Source organism: Caretta caretta, chromosome 3 (genome assembly GCF_965140235.1).
Source record: "Caretta caretta isolate rCarCar2 chromosome 3, rCarCar1.hap1, whole genome shotgun sequence".
In the NCBI taxonomy this organism is placed as follows: Eukaryota; Metazoa; Chordata; order Testudines; family Cheloniidae; genus Caretta; species Caretta caretta.
The window spans coordinates 67,796,174-67,813,079 of NC_134208.1; the positions used below are offsets into that span (position 1 = coordinate 67,796,174).

Below are 16,906 nucleotides of genomic sequence, written 5' to 3' on the forward strand. Positions count from 1 at the left end.
TTGCACCCCCCCTTTCCTGGGAAATGTTGGATAAAAAGCCTCACCAATTTGCATAGGTGACCACAGACCCAAACCCTTGGATCTGAGAACAATGAAAAAGCATTCAGTTTCTTACAAGAAGACTTTTAATAAAAATAGAAGTAAATAGAAATAAAGAAATCCCCCCTGTAAAATCAGGATGGTAGATATCTTACAGGGTAATTAGATTCAAAAACATAGAGAACCCCTCTAGGCAAAACCTTAAGTTACAAAAAAGATACACAGACAGAAATAGTTATTCTATTCAGCACAATTCTTTTCTCAGCCATTTAAAGAAATCATAATCTAACACATACCTAGCTAGATTACTTACTAAAAGTTCTAAGACTCCATTCCTGTTCTGTCCCCAGCAAAAGCAGCATACAGACAGACCCAGACCCTTTGTTTTTCTCCCTCCTCCCAGCTTTTGAAAGTATCTTGTCTCCTCATTGGTCATTTTGGTCAGGTGCCAGCGAGGTTACCTTTAGCTTCTTAACCCTTTACAGGTGAGAGGAGCTTTCCCCTGGCCAGGAGGGATTTCAAAGGGGTTTACCCTTCCCTTTATATTTATGACACATGCACATAAGGAAGACACAGTAAGGTTGCACAGGCAAACGTCATTCTGGCATTTCCTAACTAGTGACTGACTTTGCAGCCTTAATGCTGTTCTTTGAACACAGAAATACATATTACCTGCAAATAGCTATTATCCCTCATGCTCAAAGTTCATTGCAAACACTGAGCGCAGGTACTGGAAGCAGCTTTCACAGCTATGGATTTTGACAGGAAGGAATCAGAACATTGTTAACCTGAAACTGGCCTCTCAGCCTGTTCTGAAGTACCTGCAGATTTATGCTTTATAGCGAGAAGCTGTTGTGGTTGGTTTGGGGTTTTATTTGGGGGAGGGAGAGTTGCTTTGGTTTGGTTTGATCTGTTTGCTCAGTCTTCTCAATTACTGCAGTGGTTTCCAGGGGGGAAGTCCAATCCTGTTGAGCAGCAGAACACAAACAACGCAGTTGTTGATGTGCACCCAGCAGTATGTTGTGTTCTACTGAGAGCATTTGCACTTGTGCCTATTAAACTAGGATAGTTTACTTAAGGACATTATACTAAACAAAAAAAAATGTACTTTGAAAGGCAGCTATTGGGTGCAAAGAGAGAGAGCTCAAAGGCTCCACTCCCTAAAAATAAATCAAAGTGAAAAGCCATTTGAGAATAATTGCAATAAGCAGTTCTTATGTCCATTAAACCCCCTCAGACAGCCATGCTGGGGGTTTATACAGAGTTGCACTGTCCCAGGGGGTGCTCCAGGAGCCATTGTGCCTCAAGGAATCACAATGTGCCCTGGAGCTCCCAGGGAACTAATAGGAGGGGAGTACATCCATTGCACCAAGGTACTCCATGTGCTCCCTTCTACAACTGGCCAGCTCCATAAGCTGGTGTGGAGTGGGGAGGAGGCCATGTCCCACTGCCATGGGGGTGACTTGTGCACCAGGAAACACTAGCCAGGTATTTGTACTCAGAAGAGCATAGGAATTGCTATTGTGCCTGGCCTCGGTGCAATGGGGTGGGTGAAGGCTCTTGCATTATCCCTCTCTTGCACAGAGAGGGCAGCCACACTCTGGCCCCAAACTAGCACAATCGGTTATCTCCAAAGACTTGTCTTTCAGCTTATTCCAAACAATCATTTTAACCCACCCATATCACAAATCTGATATGTGAGCTTCTATCATTCTTTTCACACTTGTTTTTAATTAAGAGAACTGGGTAGTTATATAAGAGGAGAGAACTTAGCTTTCAGGAGGTCTCTTTTGCTTTCATTTAGACCAAACATTTAAAACTCTTCCTATTTTGTTTGTGTACAACACACAATATTATAGATCCGTTTTCCACCATTAGGGTTGGATCCAGGTCCTGCTGATGTCAGTGGAGTCTTTGCACTGATGTGATTTAATGGAGCAGGCCTTACATTTGCCATGTCCTCTGTATTCAGCTTAATTATAACTGGTGCAGCAAAGTCACTTTTAAAAGCCTTCCTGGGAATCTAGAGCTGCCTACTGCAGCTGTTGCTAATGTAACACACTCAGCGCCTGGGTGTGGTGCTGCGTCCCATCTAGTGGCACTGAGACCACTTAGGTTAATGAATCTGCTATAGCCTTAGCTAAGGGCCTCATGGCTTTTAGCTCATGCAGTGGAGACTCGTACACTAAGCTCCAGAGGTCTCAGGTTCGATTCCAACAACTGGGGTCTCTCGGTGTTCCACTAAGACCAAAGTCAGTCCTGCACATCATGAATACCCAGAATTCTCACTGACCCCAGTGGGCTTGAGATGGGAAAGGAATACGGAGTAAGGTCTGCAATCTGCAATTGTCATTTGAACTTTTTCAAAATAAAAAACTAAAGGTTTTGTTTCAAAATAGGATCTTTTGAGATTTCTTGGTGCTTGTCATTTCACTGGCTTGTGTGACAGTAAGAAGTTGATGTAACCCTCAAAGCAAATGCATATGCTTTTTGTCTCTCTCCTCCAAAGGCATGCACAGTAGGATATGGCAAATGTCAGCAGTAATTACACAAAACTGCATAGCCTCTTAGCAACACTAATGTACTATGTGATGCTGAATGTGTGTTATGAAACTTTAAACATTTGTTTGAAAGCTGCTTATTATGCAATAATCTGGGTATTTTTTTTAAATGTGCTGTTTCCAGGATATTAAAGACAGACATGTGAATATGAAAAATGAATTGAAATCTATGAAAAGCTAGTAAGCATTAGTTGAAATGGGCTTTTGTTTTAAACAAGATATGCAGGAGTAATGTGTTTTAAGACCGCAATTAAAGTAACAGGATAGATTTTCTCTACTCATAATGGTTTGGAATTTGACTTGCAAAGAAAGAAAAGAACTGGATCCTAAGAGGATGTAAATTGGCATAGATTTACTGAAGTGAATGGAGCTACACCAGTTTATACCCGCTGAGTTTGTAGCCCAAAAGTGTTCTTTGGGACTAAGCAGTAGCGGGAAAACTGAAGAGCAGTGAGGGAGAAATGGAAGTTACCAACATTCTTGTTTGAGGCAGTAACATTAAAAGACTAGGATTTTTACAGAAGAAAAGTTGGATTTTTCTACATTGATTAACTGATATAATTTTTATCTTCTAGGAACACTGGATGTTCTGAGCTGATCTAGCGAAAATGGGACAAATAATTTGACATCTGAAGCTTTTCTCAAATGGAGGAATTTTGAACAGGAGCCATTAACATCTAGAAGTGGCAGCCTTTTTCTCTGTGCATCCTGGGGAGGGGGGAATGAATTTCACAAACTGCACAACAGAAGCCAGCGTGGCTGTCAAACCCAAAACAGTCACCGAAAAGATGCTTGTTACCCTGACCTTGGCCTTAATCACAATTTTGACTATGCTGCTGAACTCTGCTGTAATTACAGCAATTGGCACCACCAAGAAACTACACCAGCCTGCAAATTACTTAATATGTTCCCTAGCTGTGACAGATCTGCTTGTTGCTCTTTTAGTCATGCCCTTGAGCATTACATACATAGTGATGGATACGTGGACTCTGGGATACTTCATCTGTGAGATATGGCTTAGCGTTGACATGACCTGCTGCACGTGTTCAATTCTTCATCTTTGTGTCATTGCACTGGATAGATACTGGGCGATCACAGATGCTATTGAATACGCCAGGAAAAGAACGGCAAAAAGGGCCGGGCTTATGATAGTCACTGTATGGACTATATCCATTTTCATTTCGATGCCACCTTTGTTTTGGAGAAATCATCACAGCGTCACTATTCCCAGCGAGTGTCGCATTCAACACGATCACGTGATCTACACTATTTACTCCACTTTTGGGGCATTTTATATCCCCTTGATGCTAATACTGATCCTCTATTACAGAATTTACCATGCTGCAAAGAGCCTATACCAAAAACGGGGGTCAAGCCGCCACCTAAGCAACAGGAGCACGGACAGCCAAAATTCTTTTGCCAGTTGTAAGCTCACGCAGACATTCTGCGTGTCAGACTTCTCGACATCTGACCCAACCACGGAATTTGATAAAATACATGCATCAGTGAGAATTCCTCCTATTGATAATGACCTGGAGCTGGCTGGTGACCGTCAGCAGATTTCCAGTACACGGGAACGAAAGGCTGCTCGCATCCTGGGACTGATCTTAGGGGCTTTCATCTTGTCGTGGTTGCCATTTTTCATTAAGGAGCTTATTGTGGGCCTGAGTGTTCGCACGGTGTCTGCAGAAGTAGCTGACTTTTTGACATGGCTTGGCTATGTCAACTCCCTTATCAACCCTCTGCTGTACACTAGTTTTAATGACGATTTTAAGCTGGCCTTTAAAAAGCTTATTCGGTGTTGGGAAAATTCTTAAAAGCACCTAAAGGTAGATATAACATGACGCCCTGGCCTTAAGAATGAGTAAAATGAGCTGAATTTGGCAACATTTTGCTTGGTAAAGGGGATTTTTGTGTTTGTCTTTATGCTTGACTTCTCTTTGGCCTGTAACTTGTTTTGCTGTTTTCTACCTCTCATGTTATTATGGTACATAGTTTCAAACACATTTTATTATATTGAGGCACAGAATTCTTGAGAAAATAAACCAAAAACCCCAGTTATCCATTCACTTTTAAAATATCTTATTTAAGCAACAATTTAAAAAATACATATTTATAAAACAAATGGTTGATTTAACTTGCACTATGACATGGAGGTTTAAAATCTATATCCACATAAGTACTTATCTGGTTAAGAATAAACTCAGCTCTTGATCATATCACTTAATGAGTGCAAAGTGAGCTGTAAACCTGCAATGTGGTATTCAGAGAAAACCAGTTATTTTCCTTCTGAATGAATGGTAATTTTCATCTTAGTTTATTCCCAAATAAACCTACTCAGAACACATTCTGCTCTCCTTACACAACTGCTAATCTGGAGTAAATCCAGATAACAGAGCAATACTTGGCTCATTCCTTCTAAAAAAGGAGCCTGGCATATACTCACAGAAAACGTTTTGTTTTAGTTGGTGCCTCTTTAAAGTCACACAGCTAGATTCACACAGCTAGGGAACCCAGCTACAGAACTGGTCCTTATTATTGAAAGTGCTTCCTGTGTGGGCAAAAGAGTGGAGACGCTGACTGCCATCTGTTTTATTGTCAGAAGCCCTTGTCTTCCGGGCCAGGGTCCCCCCAACATGGAGACACCAGAACATCTGCATTCTCTTTCCTTTTCTGAATCACTTTAGGCATTGTGGGGCACAGGAGACATGTATATAGCAATCTTCTGAGCCATGACCATATCTGTGGCTACTGCTTCCTAATTTCCTCCATCGGGAATAGAACCCTGGAACCCTTGTATTGTTCCCAGGAGCAAAGAGGCCAAAACAACCAATAATCTACTCAAATACCTTGGGATACAGACAACACTATCTATCACTTGTCTGCTTAGCTAGCCTGCTTGGACGTCCAGCTTTCCTTTTACATGCAGGGCTCAAAGGGACAATAGGCTGTTCTCCACCCATAGGCAGAGAAGGTATAAGTTCCCTCAGGAAGTGGGGAGGGTCTGGTACTTCCCTGTTTGTCGATACAAACCACTGCCAAGGTATTGTTGGCCATAGCTAGCACAGCCTGGCTGACAAGGTTGGGCACTAATGCCATTAAGGCATATCTGGCTGCTCTGAACTTGAAACAATGGTTACATTGCTGGAACTCCCTTCTTGTCCTATATGGACTTGGTCCCCTTGAGGATGGCACTGGTTGTCACCACAATGCTCTCTGACTCTGAAACTTCTCCTGCAGCTGCCAAAGCAGGGATCTGGAACCTTTTTGGCACTGGCATCAGGGAGTCAGATGACTATTTCTGGATTTCACTCCTTCCTGGCAGGGCAGGGGTGCTAATCACATGGCCCTGTGCCAAGGGGGCCAGTGTGTCCACTGTTTGTCCCTAGGGCTCACACATCAAAGAAGGGTGCTCAATGCTTTACATGCAGATGGGCTCCAGAGGTGGCCCTTTGGCAGAGGCTCATGCCTTGGCCATTGTGTCCATACTCCCTCCTCTGCTGGTGTTTAGAGCTGCACCAGCTGTCTGAAGGGCCCCAGCTGGGCAGGGGTTGTGGGCACCTTACACAGCCATGCCCCTCCAGTTAGACTTTCTACTAGAGGGAACCTTTCCAACACTGTAACACAGGGGCAAATATAGCCTGTTTTAAATTCCACACACACCCGTTCACCTCTCTCTGCCATGAGAAGGAGAGGGGAAAGGGACTGAAGTGGCTGCACTGGGGAGAGGCACTTCAACAGGAAAGAACCCAGAGCATTACCTAGCCCATTGGCATAAGAGGTTAACCTACCAGTGCTATCTACAGAATGTGAAGAGCTTTACTTCTCATGCAACAGTAATTTCTTGATATAAAGTATTAGGTGGCCTGTTCTGATACTTGTCTAAAGAGAGAAGTCGTGCTAGAGGATAGAAAATTTGCTAATCACTCTTTTCCGGCAGCTATGGTAGGTATGCAGGCGGCTTCCGAAACAGATACACAAGCTGTAAAAATTCAAGAGCTGCACAACATTCATTTCTTCTCACTGCGTTCTCTTCCCTCCAGCAACTGACTGCCACAACCACTCACACTACCAATTAGTGTTGGGCTTAAGATTTTATTTAATTTTAACACTCAGATAATTAATAGTAAAAACAGATGGAAACGTAACTTTCACATTTTCCTGTTAAATAGCTGACTAGACATTTCCTAATTAAGTCATCAACTAGCCACAGAGCTACGTTTTCTAATGAATGATGAAGACACCACATTGATGAAGAGATCCTGTACATTTCCCCCCGCCCCCCAGCAACCAAAGTTGAAAACAGTTCCACGGACTGTTTATTTACAACAGTTAAACTAAGCATTTAACTTGCTTGGAACTAATTGATGCAAATAAAAACATTCATTAACATGACACCACTGTTTGGTAACTTATTTTTATTTGTTTCAATCTCCGTTGATTTATAAAGGGGTGGAGGAAAATTGAGAAGTTTTTGCTGTGCGATCTCTGCAACCATTGCTTCAGGTACTTCCCTCCAGTTCCATCCTGGATGCTCTCCAGTCAGGCTTCCAGCCATTCCACACCACTGACACTGCTCTCATCAAGATCTGTAATGACCACTTCATCGGCAAATCCCAGGGCCCCCAATCTGTCTTCATCCTCCCTGATTTCTCTGCTGCTTTTCACACTGTTAATCACATCCATCTTCCTTCAAAATCGAGTCCTTTTGTTTTCATTATAGTGTCCTTGGCTGCTTCTCTTCCTACCTCTCGTGTGATTCTTTCTGCATCTATTTGGTTGGATCCTCTCCCATTTGTCTTTCCTACTCTCCGAGGGGATCACACAGATCTGTCCTTGATTCCTTCCTCTTCACTGGCTACACTTTTCTTTGGGTGATCTCTACTTACACAGCTTCAACCACCATCTTTACACCACCAACTCACAAATCTACCTTTCCACTCCTGACTGTTTCTAACCAGTCCCATTTCTCAGCCCATCTCTCTCACATCTCTTCCTGGATGTCTCTCTGCCAACCTAAATTTAACATGGGCCAAACAATGCCTGATTTTTCCTCCCAGGCCTTTCCCAATGCCCCCAATATCTTCCATTGTTAAAAGTATTACAGTACAACAGTCATCCAAGCCTGGTGAAGTATACAGAAAAAAGCATATTCATGATGAACTTAAAGCAGCCAACTGGGCATTATAGTCCATAACAAAACAGTTCTCTTGATGTTAGGCCCCTGACTGGGCCAGGATAGGACAAGGTTCTGGCTTCACAAAAAGCTAGCCCTTAGCCTAGTAGAAGCAGCCAGTCCTTTTTATCTGGTCTGCTGGATTCTGATTGGCCTCTGCCTGCCCCCAGCCCTTCTAGGCACTGGAGGACCAACTCTCGCTGTTCTGCCTAGCTGATTATAGGAGGCCTCTCTAGGCAACCTCTGGAGATCCAAACTCGCTATTCTTCCCTTCCAGCAGGACACCTTTTTATGACGGGGTGCACCAAGAGGGCAGAGCCTCTGGCAAGGGCAGCAAACGCGTGGGTACACCCCATCACACAATAGTACACTGAAGATTATCATGCTGATCTTCAAGGAGACAGAGATGATGATGAGCCTGGACCTTTAAGAGACAGTTAAAAAGAAAACCCCTGCCCAAAAAAGCTTGAAGTATAAAAGGCTAATTGTTAATATCTCATTACCAATCCCCTGGGTCACCCACCCCCCTTAGTTGTCATACACTATTTTTCCACCTACATGCAGCCTTTTTCCTGAACATTTAACAAGGAGTGAAGCAAACTACTGCCAGAATCACTGGGTTCATTTTGACACTAGATGTTAACAGAACAAGTATTTTTAGTAATTCTATTTCCTGCTTTTACAGACCATTCCATTTTATCTGTATTTAGTTTCCAATATCAGAAAACAAACAGTACTACAGTATTGACAGGAAATACAATCTTCCAGTACAAGCGGAGAGATTGCTTGTGTGCTTTATGTAGTCTGTTTAATCACTTCAAACGTCAATATCAGAGATTCTGTTTTAGTTCACATTTTACACATTAAGTGATCCATGGGAAGAATTATCTTAAATTGCTCTATTGCTTTAGTGGACATGGTAGATATAGGGATATATTTTATTAGACTAGCCAATAATTTACAAGCATGTATTACATAAGAATTCAGCTGAAAACAATATTCCCTTTGTAATTACTATCTGTTCTAGTCCTGAGGCTGACTCATTTTTAAAAAAAAATTAGTTGGTTAAATGCTAGTTTATCAGCTGGAAAGTTATTCTTTAAGGTGCCTATGTGTTACCCTAAAGATGAACATGTGACACTGACAACATCTACTTGTTTTTCCACAGGAACTTTTTCACTTCTTTATAAATTACATGATTATCCAACGTGCTAAAAATATTAATTCCCCTTCTCCCTACAATCTAATACTGCACTTGCAAAACTCATCTCAAGATGAATTAAGAATGAGGTGTCTAATCATATCAACAAGATCTTATGAATAAATCAGTAAGATTTAACAGAATTTAACCTGGGTTCTAGCCCAACTATGTAATTCAATAGGGACCACTACTTAGTCATTGTGGATCTGATCCAATGCTCATTGATGTGAACAGAAAGAATCCCATTGACTTCAGTGAGCATTATCAAGACTTGGAAGCATAGTTTCCTCCCAATTATGCCATCTCTCATCCTATATTTTTCATGGGCAAGATCTTCAGATGATATAGCTGCATTGAATCAGTTGATTTACACCTGCGGAGGATCTTGCCCAGTGGTGACTGGAGTTTTAGTTTATATATTCATCTTCTTAAACATTTCTACAACTATTACTCTGAGTAAAAATATAACTACCATCTCATTGAAAATATGTACTGGATGACAATATGAACCCTTATTTTTATGATCTAAAGAAAATATTTTTCTTTCACATCTTCCCCTCTTAATCACTAATCACGCTACTCTCAGATTCTTTTGGTATCTTCTTCCTCCTTGATTTTCACACACTCCTAACTTTTAGGAGGAATAAATCATTATTAATTATTTGTATTACAGTAGCATTTAGGAGCTGTAATGAAGGCCCAGGGCCCCATTGTGCTAAGCTATCACATGCTAGCTAACCCCTACCTTCTTCCTATTGTAGCTACAGGGTAACACTATGCATCTTAATTTCAGGCAGTGGAGTTGCAGGTTAGGATCCTGTTTCTGAACCCAAACTGTACTGTTGTGTTGCTGTGCATGTCCCAAAATATCATGTAGTTTTCTGAAAAATGACACTATTTCAGTGGTAGTTAAGTGATAGCCGCATACTGTATGTGATTTGTAAACTGCTTTGTGATCCTTTAGAACGAAAGGTATAATAAATCATTAACACTAACAGTGGATCACCATGACCCCATACCTCTTAAAAGCTTACTCCGGTATTTCTGTAGATGGAAACTACAGCTCCTCTTGTGCTGCCTTCCATGATCTTGGATATCTGACACGTTAACCCTGACTGGTCTCACTTCTTCTCCCAAGATCAGATTCTAGTCAATGAATATGACTGCAGTGAGAGAGATGAGAAACTCTTAAATTCAAACCTAGTTTTGAATCTTTTGGTTTTTTCCATGTGTGCATTTTGATTTTCCCACCACCACAAAAACCAACCAATAAAATAGGGCAGGTAATTGTAACACATTTTGTCCCACTCCAATCACTGGCATCATGCTGTAGAGAAAACATACAGAACAGCTACTTCACGTTTTGGAGAGTAATTTGTCATGCAGGAAGTTACTTCAATTAGGCACAAGCTCCCATGTTCTTGGGGTACTCAAATCTTTTCAAGTACTGTATTTTAGGACTATAAATGGACATTTTTGGATTAGATGAGTAAAAAAAAAAAGAAGACGACGACGACTGTCCTTTCAACTACACTTTATAAACCACATTACTTTCCTCAGTTCAGAAATAAAAATCTACCTTGGGGAGAAGGAGGGGGGAGTTCCTTTGTAAACCATTGTTTTATACTTAGATGACAGTTTAAGTTGGAATGCCGCAACTGCCAGTGATCAGTTTTTAAAAGAGCACAAAGAAATTCATCCAAGACATCACAGGGTACAAGTCTGGCAATTTACAGAGGTGACCTTTCCATGAGTCTAACAAGAAGTTATTGTTTCCTTCCAAGATTATCCACAATAACTTCCTCAGAGCAATAAAATGTTCCAGACAACTGACTCTCTTTTGTGATACAACCAGAAATAATCTCACTCACTTATAACAGAAGCAATCTGAGAAGCTACTGGGGTGCATGGATAAGCCCAAACAGGCTTATTTTTCTGCTATATAACAAATCAGCCTCACACACACACTGAGAATTTTTCCCATTAGCTTCAAGTTTACTGGTCTCTATTATGGCTTTCCTTTTACTTATGTACATTGTAATGCTATCCATCATTTTGTTATTCACACACATATTTGAGGGATAAAAAAGTAGCAATAACTCTTGTATTTTGAGTTACAAATACAGGAAGTACTCTTTCTTTTTGTTGCAGATGTCAGAATTTCTTTTTGTGACTAGCCATTTAATCTGAAGTAGCCGGGGGGAAAAAAATCCTTCATCTAAATATGGATTTGGCTGCAGACATTTACCTAGGATTGCAGAAGTGGTTCCCAGGCATGGATAACTTTATCTGGTGCTTATATACAAGTCACAGGTAACAATCCTTCGATTATATCACGGCCATTGTCCTACTCTCTGGTAAAGAATGGTGTATCTGTACCCGCTGTATTTTCAATAACGATCAATAAAAGACTGTGTTCTGTCCTATAATTTAAAAGAATAGCACATTTCCCCCTTTCTTCCTCTTCAAAACACCTTGTAAACAACTAGCCAAGTATGTCAGTGTAGTGTGGCCTGACCCCATGACTGACTATCCATAGCTAAGGTGATAGCAAGTTTTCCATTATTTTGTAATTTAAAAAGAAAATGTAGGTGTAATTAATTTTTTGAAAAATATTAACTCCTCCTTCCCTCGTGCCCCCAAGAATCTGAATTCTCCTGCTTGTTTTCTTCAGGATCTCACACCCAATAAAGCATCTCTTCCCATCATCCTTAGGTACCTATAAGCCCCCCATTCCTGTAGTATCTGAGCACCTCACGATCTTTAATGCATTCATCCTTACAACACACCTGTGAGGTAGGGAAGAACTTGATAGAGGGGGAAGTGAGGCACAGAAGGACTAAGGTCACACAGGAAGTATGGGGTGGAGCAGGGAATTGAACTCAGGTGAGCACTTGACCCCTGGGGCAGCTGTCTACTTTCTGTTGTAAGCATCCACCCTCAAAGTCATTAGCCTTTGCCCCAGGAATTTCCCGGCTTGGGCTTCACCAATTCAAGGAGAATTGCTGCTGGAGACCAGACATTGACATATGAGCTCTGCAGCTAGCTGCCTCCTGTCTGCTGGCCCTGCTGCTCCTGTACTATAGTAAGTCAGACTAGGAAAGGGAGAATGGAGGAGCCAGTAGAGCAAGAAGAGGCTGCTGCCAGCTGTAGAGAAGAAGCAGTGGGCAATGATCCCTGGCTGAAGAAGCCTAGAGATGCGGGATTTTAATACAATGCTGTCTCTGCAGGGATGGAGGCGTAGAGCTCCTCTTGGCAGTAGTATTTTCACAATGGATCTCCATGAGCTCCCACAGAGCTCTCCTGCCCATTACTGCATGGGAGAGTTCCTCACTTAACTCATTAGGCATGTAAAGACATGCCCCCAAGTACCAATGGGGCAATAGTAAACCATCCCACTCCCATTGTAAAATGCCTCCGCTATATATGAGCTCTGACTGGGAGAGCTCATTGTCAGGTCTCCCCATTTCCTAAACCAAGACAATGAAACCTGCTTCGCCACCACCCCTCCCCCTGAGAGAAACATAACAGAATGGGAGACTTAGACCTTTTTTAAAAAAGGAAAGTATGTGAAATTCCCTGTTCCCACTGATTCTGTCTGGAAACAAGCCATTATCCTAATACAAACACCAACACCAGTTTGTTCAGACTAGAGGGTTTATTGACAATACATAAAAGTATGTTAAAGCTACTGAGAGTAAACACAGGCCGTACACAGTAAATCAAAACAAACAATGGCAGTGCCAGCGAATATTCCATATTCAGTCAATTACAAGGTTGCACTGCCAATAATTAAAGAAAGAATCAATAACACCCACTACAAATCATAACCATTAATCCCAGTGTGCAATTGCTGGGGCTTGGTAGTGTGATTTGCTAACAGGTTTCACATCAGTGACCGTGATTCTTGACAACAGCCATTGCCAAGTACTTATCGATCAGTCATCCAAAAAAAAAAAAAAAAAGAGGCGCGCACACAAGGACAGATCCTCAACCCAGTGGCCAGCCTCAGTAGCTCTAGATTTGGGGGAAGGAGAAGAAGAAGAATTCTCACCACTGGCAACTGAGAGGCAACAGAGCCACTCCACAGTTATTACAGCCCGAAGTGCAATCCACCCCATATCCCTGTGAGGCACCCCTCCACATAGACTCTGTCCTATCCAGAGGGTATGTAGCAGTAGATCCTTCAAGCTCTTTCCTTGCCACCAAGGTTTGTAGTAAAGTTGTGACACAGAAGAGCTGATAAGACACCGGTCCTTATTTCCAGGCTTCAGTCACATGATATAGGTCAGAGTTATAAAAGATTAGTTCACTTGGCATATGGTAGGGGACAGTATCAACTGTTGCTAGTGGCTACATCTTCCCTTTCCCCTCCCCCCCCCACTTTTTTCAAAATCAAATGCAAATAGAACAATGTAATAATTGCAATTGACCTTGATACTGACCAAGAACAACAAACCCAAAATAGAGACAGTTAAAGCACACAAATGAAGACATCTAGGCTGGCAGTCAGAGTAGGCCCCCTGAACTCCCTAGAGAGATTATTAATTTGTAGAAGTACCTAGCATCTCCAACTGAGATTGGGACCCCATTGTGCTGGGCACTGTTCAAACACACACACACAAACACACAAGACACCCCTGCCCCAAACCTAGGTAGACAAGACAGAGAAAGGAAGTATTATTACACCCATTTTACAGATGGGAAACTGAGACAGAGATTAAATGACTTGCCCAACATCATACATGGAATGTGTGGCAGAGGTCAGCAGTTAACCCAAACATCCTGCACCCCAGTGCAGTGCCTTAACCCCAAGGAGAGCCTGTCTCTCATAGGAGAGAATTATTTGGCCCCTTACTGGATATCTGTCAATAACTGCTCTCTCGGAACCTCGAGAACTTTCTGATAACATGTCCTCTTGTTCTCAAAATAATTGCTTCTGCAGTGGCTTGCTCGACCACTGGGAAGGTGTCTCTTCTCTCAACATAAGGAGACTTTCTGTGGTTTTTTCAGAAGATCCAGAATACTGCTGAGCCACCGTCCTCCTTCATTGTGTTTAGATGTCTTCTGTGCTTTATGTAGGAATTACACCTGTGCATAGCTACACCATATGATTTGGATGTGGTAAATATATCTGCTAGCTTAACAAGTTACCAGACACTTTGTCAAACAATCACTCCCACTGAAAAGTGGAAGAGAATATTTATATTTGAAGCATTCTTGTTACAGTAACTACATGAGAGTTTAGCTCAAAAAACTTTAGACGTTGAAAGCCATTTTCTGTTTGAAATCTAACAATTTAGCCCTACGAGATATTAAAAAAATCATTTGAAGAAATTTTTAATGATTTTTTTTTAAAAAAGCACCTCTAAAATGCACCTACTATTTCACACTTCCAACAGCCCTCTAAAAATATGCATCCACTTGTGTGCATAACTAAGGGTTTCTTCACTCGCAAAAGAAGTAGATTTGCAACCATCCATTTTGCTCACACAACATGTAAGATTTGGGAATAGATCCAAAGCTCACTGAAATCAAAGGGAAGACGCTTCACTGACTTTGACAGGCTTTAGATCAGGTCATTGGTGCATAAATGCATAATAAACACCTACCGCCTGTATATGGATTTTCATCAGTAGATCACAAAGTGATTATGAAGGAGGGCTCTGTCATTACCCCCATTTTACAATGGAGAAACTGAGGCACAGGAAGGTGAAGTGACTTGTACCCACCAGGCCAGTGATTAAATCAGGACTAGAACACAAGTCTCCTAAGTCTCAATCCAGTGCCCTGTATACCAGGTCAGACTGCTTCCCTTTTTTGCACCAGCAAAATAATTTAGGTATGTTTTTGGAGGTCCATTGAAACTATGACATTCTAGATTGTGGTTCACCAACATTTTCAGTATGCAGTCCTTTTCAGAAGCAAGATCCTGTTATGGTTGCATTTTCCTCCCAATCCCGCAGAAGTCTCCAGTTGTTCTGGTGGTTTGTCACAGACCACTGTTTGAGAACCACTAAGAGCAATAAAGAGCAATTTCTTGTGTGACAAAGTTCCTCCTCTACCTTGGTGGGTCTTGTGCTTATTGGCGGATTTGCTCACCTTGGAGCTTCACGGCAGTCCTCAGTTTGGCCGTTTTCATGAACCCACAGTCCAGGTCAACTCCTCCCATGTCTGACCAGGAGTTGGGAGGTTTGGGGGGAACCTGGGCCAGCCCTCTATTCTGGGTTCCAGCCCAGGGCCCTGTGGATTGCAGCTGTCTAGAGTGCCTCCTGGAACAGCTGTGCGACAGCTACAACTCCCTGGGCTACTTCCCCATGGCCTCCTCCCAACACCTTCTTTATCCTCACCATAGGACCTTCCTCCTGGTGTCTGATAATGCTTGTACTCCTGAGTCCTCCAACAGTATGCTTTCTCACTCTCAGCTCCTAGCACCTCTTGCTCCCAGCTCCTTACACGCGCACCACAAACTGAAGTGAGCTCCTTTTTAAACCCAGGTGCCCTGATTAGCCTGCCTTAATTGATTCTAGTAGCTTCTTGATTGGCTGAAGGTGTTCTAATCAGCCTGTCTCTCTTTATAGTCTCAAGAAGCTTCCTGATTGTTCTGGCACCTTCCCTGTTACCTTACCCAGGGAAAAGGGACCTACTTAACCTGGGGCTAATATATCTGCCTTCTATTACTCTCCTGTAGCCGTCCGGCCCGACCTTGTCACACTTGGCTTGATAGGTTAACACATACAAAATCACAGCTAATTAAACTAAAAACCATAGCAAAACTGAGCCCTTGCCTAGAATAGGACTGTGTAAAACATTGGTCTGGAAGCAGAACACACCCCTACTCTGCATAGACTTGCATTTTACTGTTTGCAAACTTTAAATGTTTTCTTGGAAATTTTATACTTCCAAGAAGTAATCAGAACCTCCATGGCACCCTCAAATCAGTATTTGTGAGGCTGCTTTGTTATTCCTGAGAGGACAGGGGAAACCAAACAAACCACAATGACTGATAACAGATCCATGTGCTGTACACATATAGACATCACAATCTTTTAAACCGGACACATGCACTATCATAGATAGAACCAGCATTATCAGTTCCAGAATCACAAGTTCCTGACCTATGAGCGGAAGGGAAACCTCCACAAGTAGCTGCACTATTAAGACTTGTATCCTCTATGGGCCAATAAGTAACGAGACAGTTTCCCCTGAGCAGGGCTGTCATTCCATTCAGCATTAGATAGCAATGAAGATACACATACTTAGCCACTGCATTACAAGTATCCATTGATGTGGCATGGTTAACAAACAACAGTTCATCAAACTAGTTTGGCTCATCCCGACTCCTAACAGGATTAAAATTTGCCTTTAGTTAACAATTAACAGATGTTTTTTCTCTCTTGCAGCTGACACTTTTTGTAACACTAGCCATAGTTCTACTCAAAGAAATAGAGAACAGTCCTGTCAAGCAGCCTGCAGAGTTTAAAAGAATAGCTGACATGGCCACATGAATGTCTGGCTAATGGGTTTCACGGGCTGTGTATAAATGCAGAAGATCCAGATATTCTTCCTCTATGCAGCCCATTGTTTGCTCCTTACGCACAGTGAGGGAAACCACAGCAAGCCGCAAGCTTTCTTTCCATGTGTTAAACCTGAAAAGTTTATTTCAAATTCAGTAACAGTTTGAAAGCTTTTTAAACAAGCCAGAGTGGTTTTTAATTGCAGAGCAAGTGCCTATTCTCAATGTGCAAAGCCTGGTAAGAGAACTTGGAGAGCAGAAGCATTTTTATCTTAGCCAGCTGGAACAGAAGCTAGCTGACAAGTTATTTTTTATGAATGTGGATCAGATGATAAACATGCTTCATATATTGATTGTGGAAGCATAACATTTGCTGGAACACCACTAGAAATTGTAATACATCAGCCTATAAG

General features: G+C 42.0%; 1 protein-coding gene across 1 annotated transcript; it reads left to right on the top strand.

Moving 5' to 3' along the window:
- The first annotated feature begins 3,321 nt into the window (after positions 1-3,321).
- Positions 3,322-11,416, top strand: HTR1E (5-hydroxytryptamine receptor 1E). Its single transcript, XM_048845059.2, has one exon. The coding sequence runs from the start codon at positions 3,323-3,325 to the stop codon at positions 4,415-4,417; it is 1,095 nt and encodes a 364-aa protein (XP_048701016.1). The 5' UTR covers position 3,322; the 3' UTR covers positions 4,418-11,416.
- Positions 11,417-16,906: the final 5,490 nt, after the last annotated feature.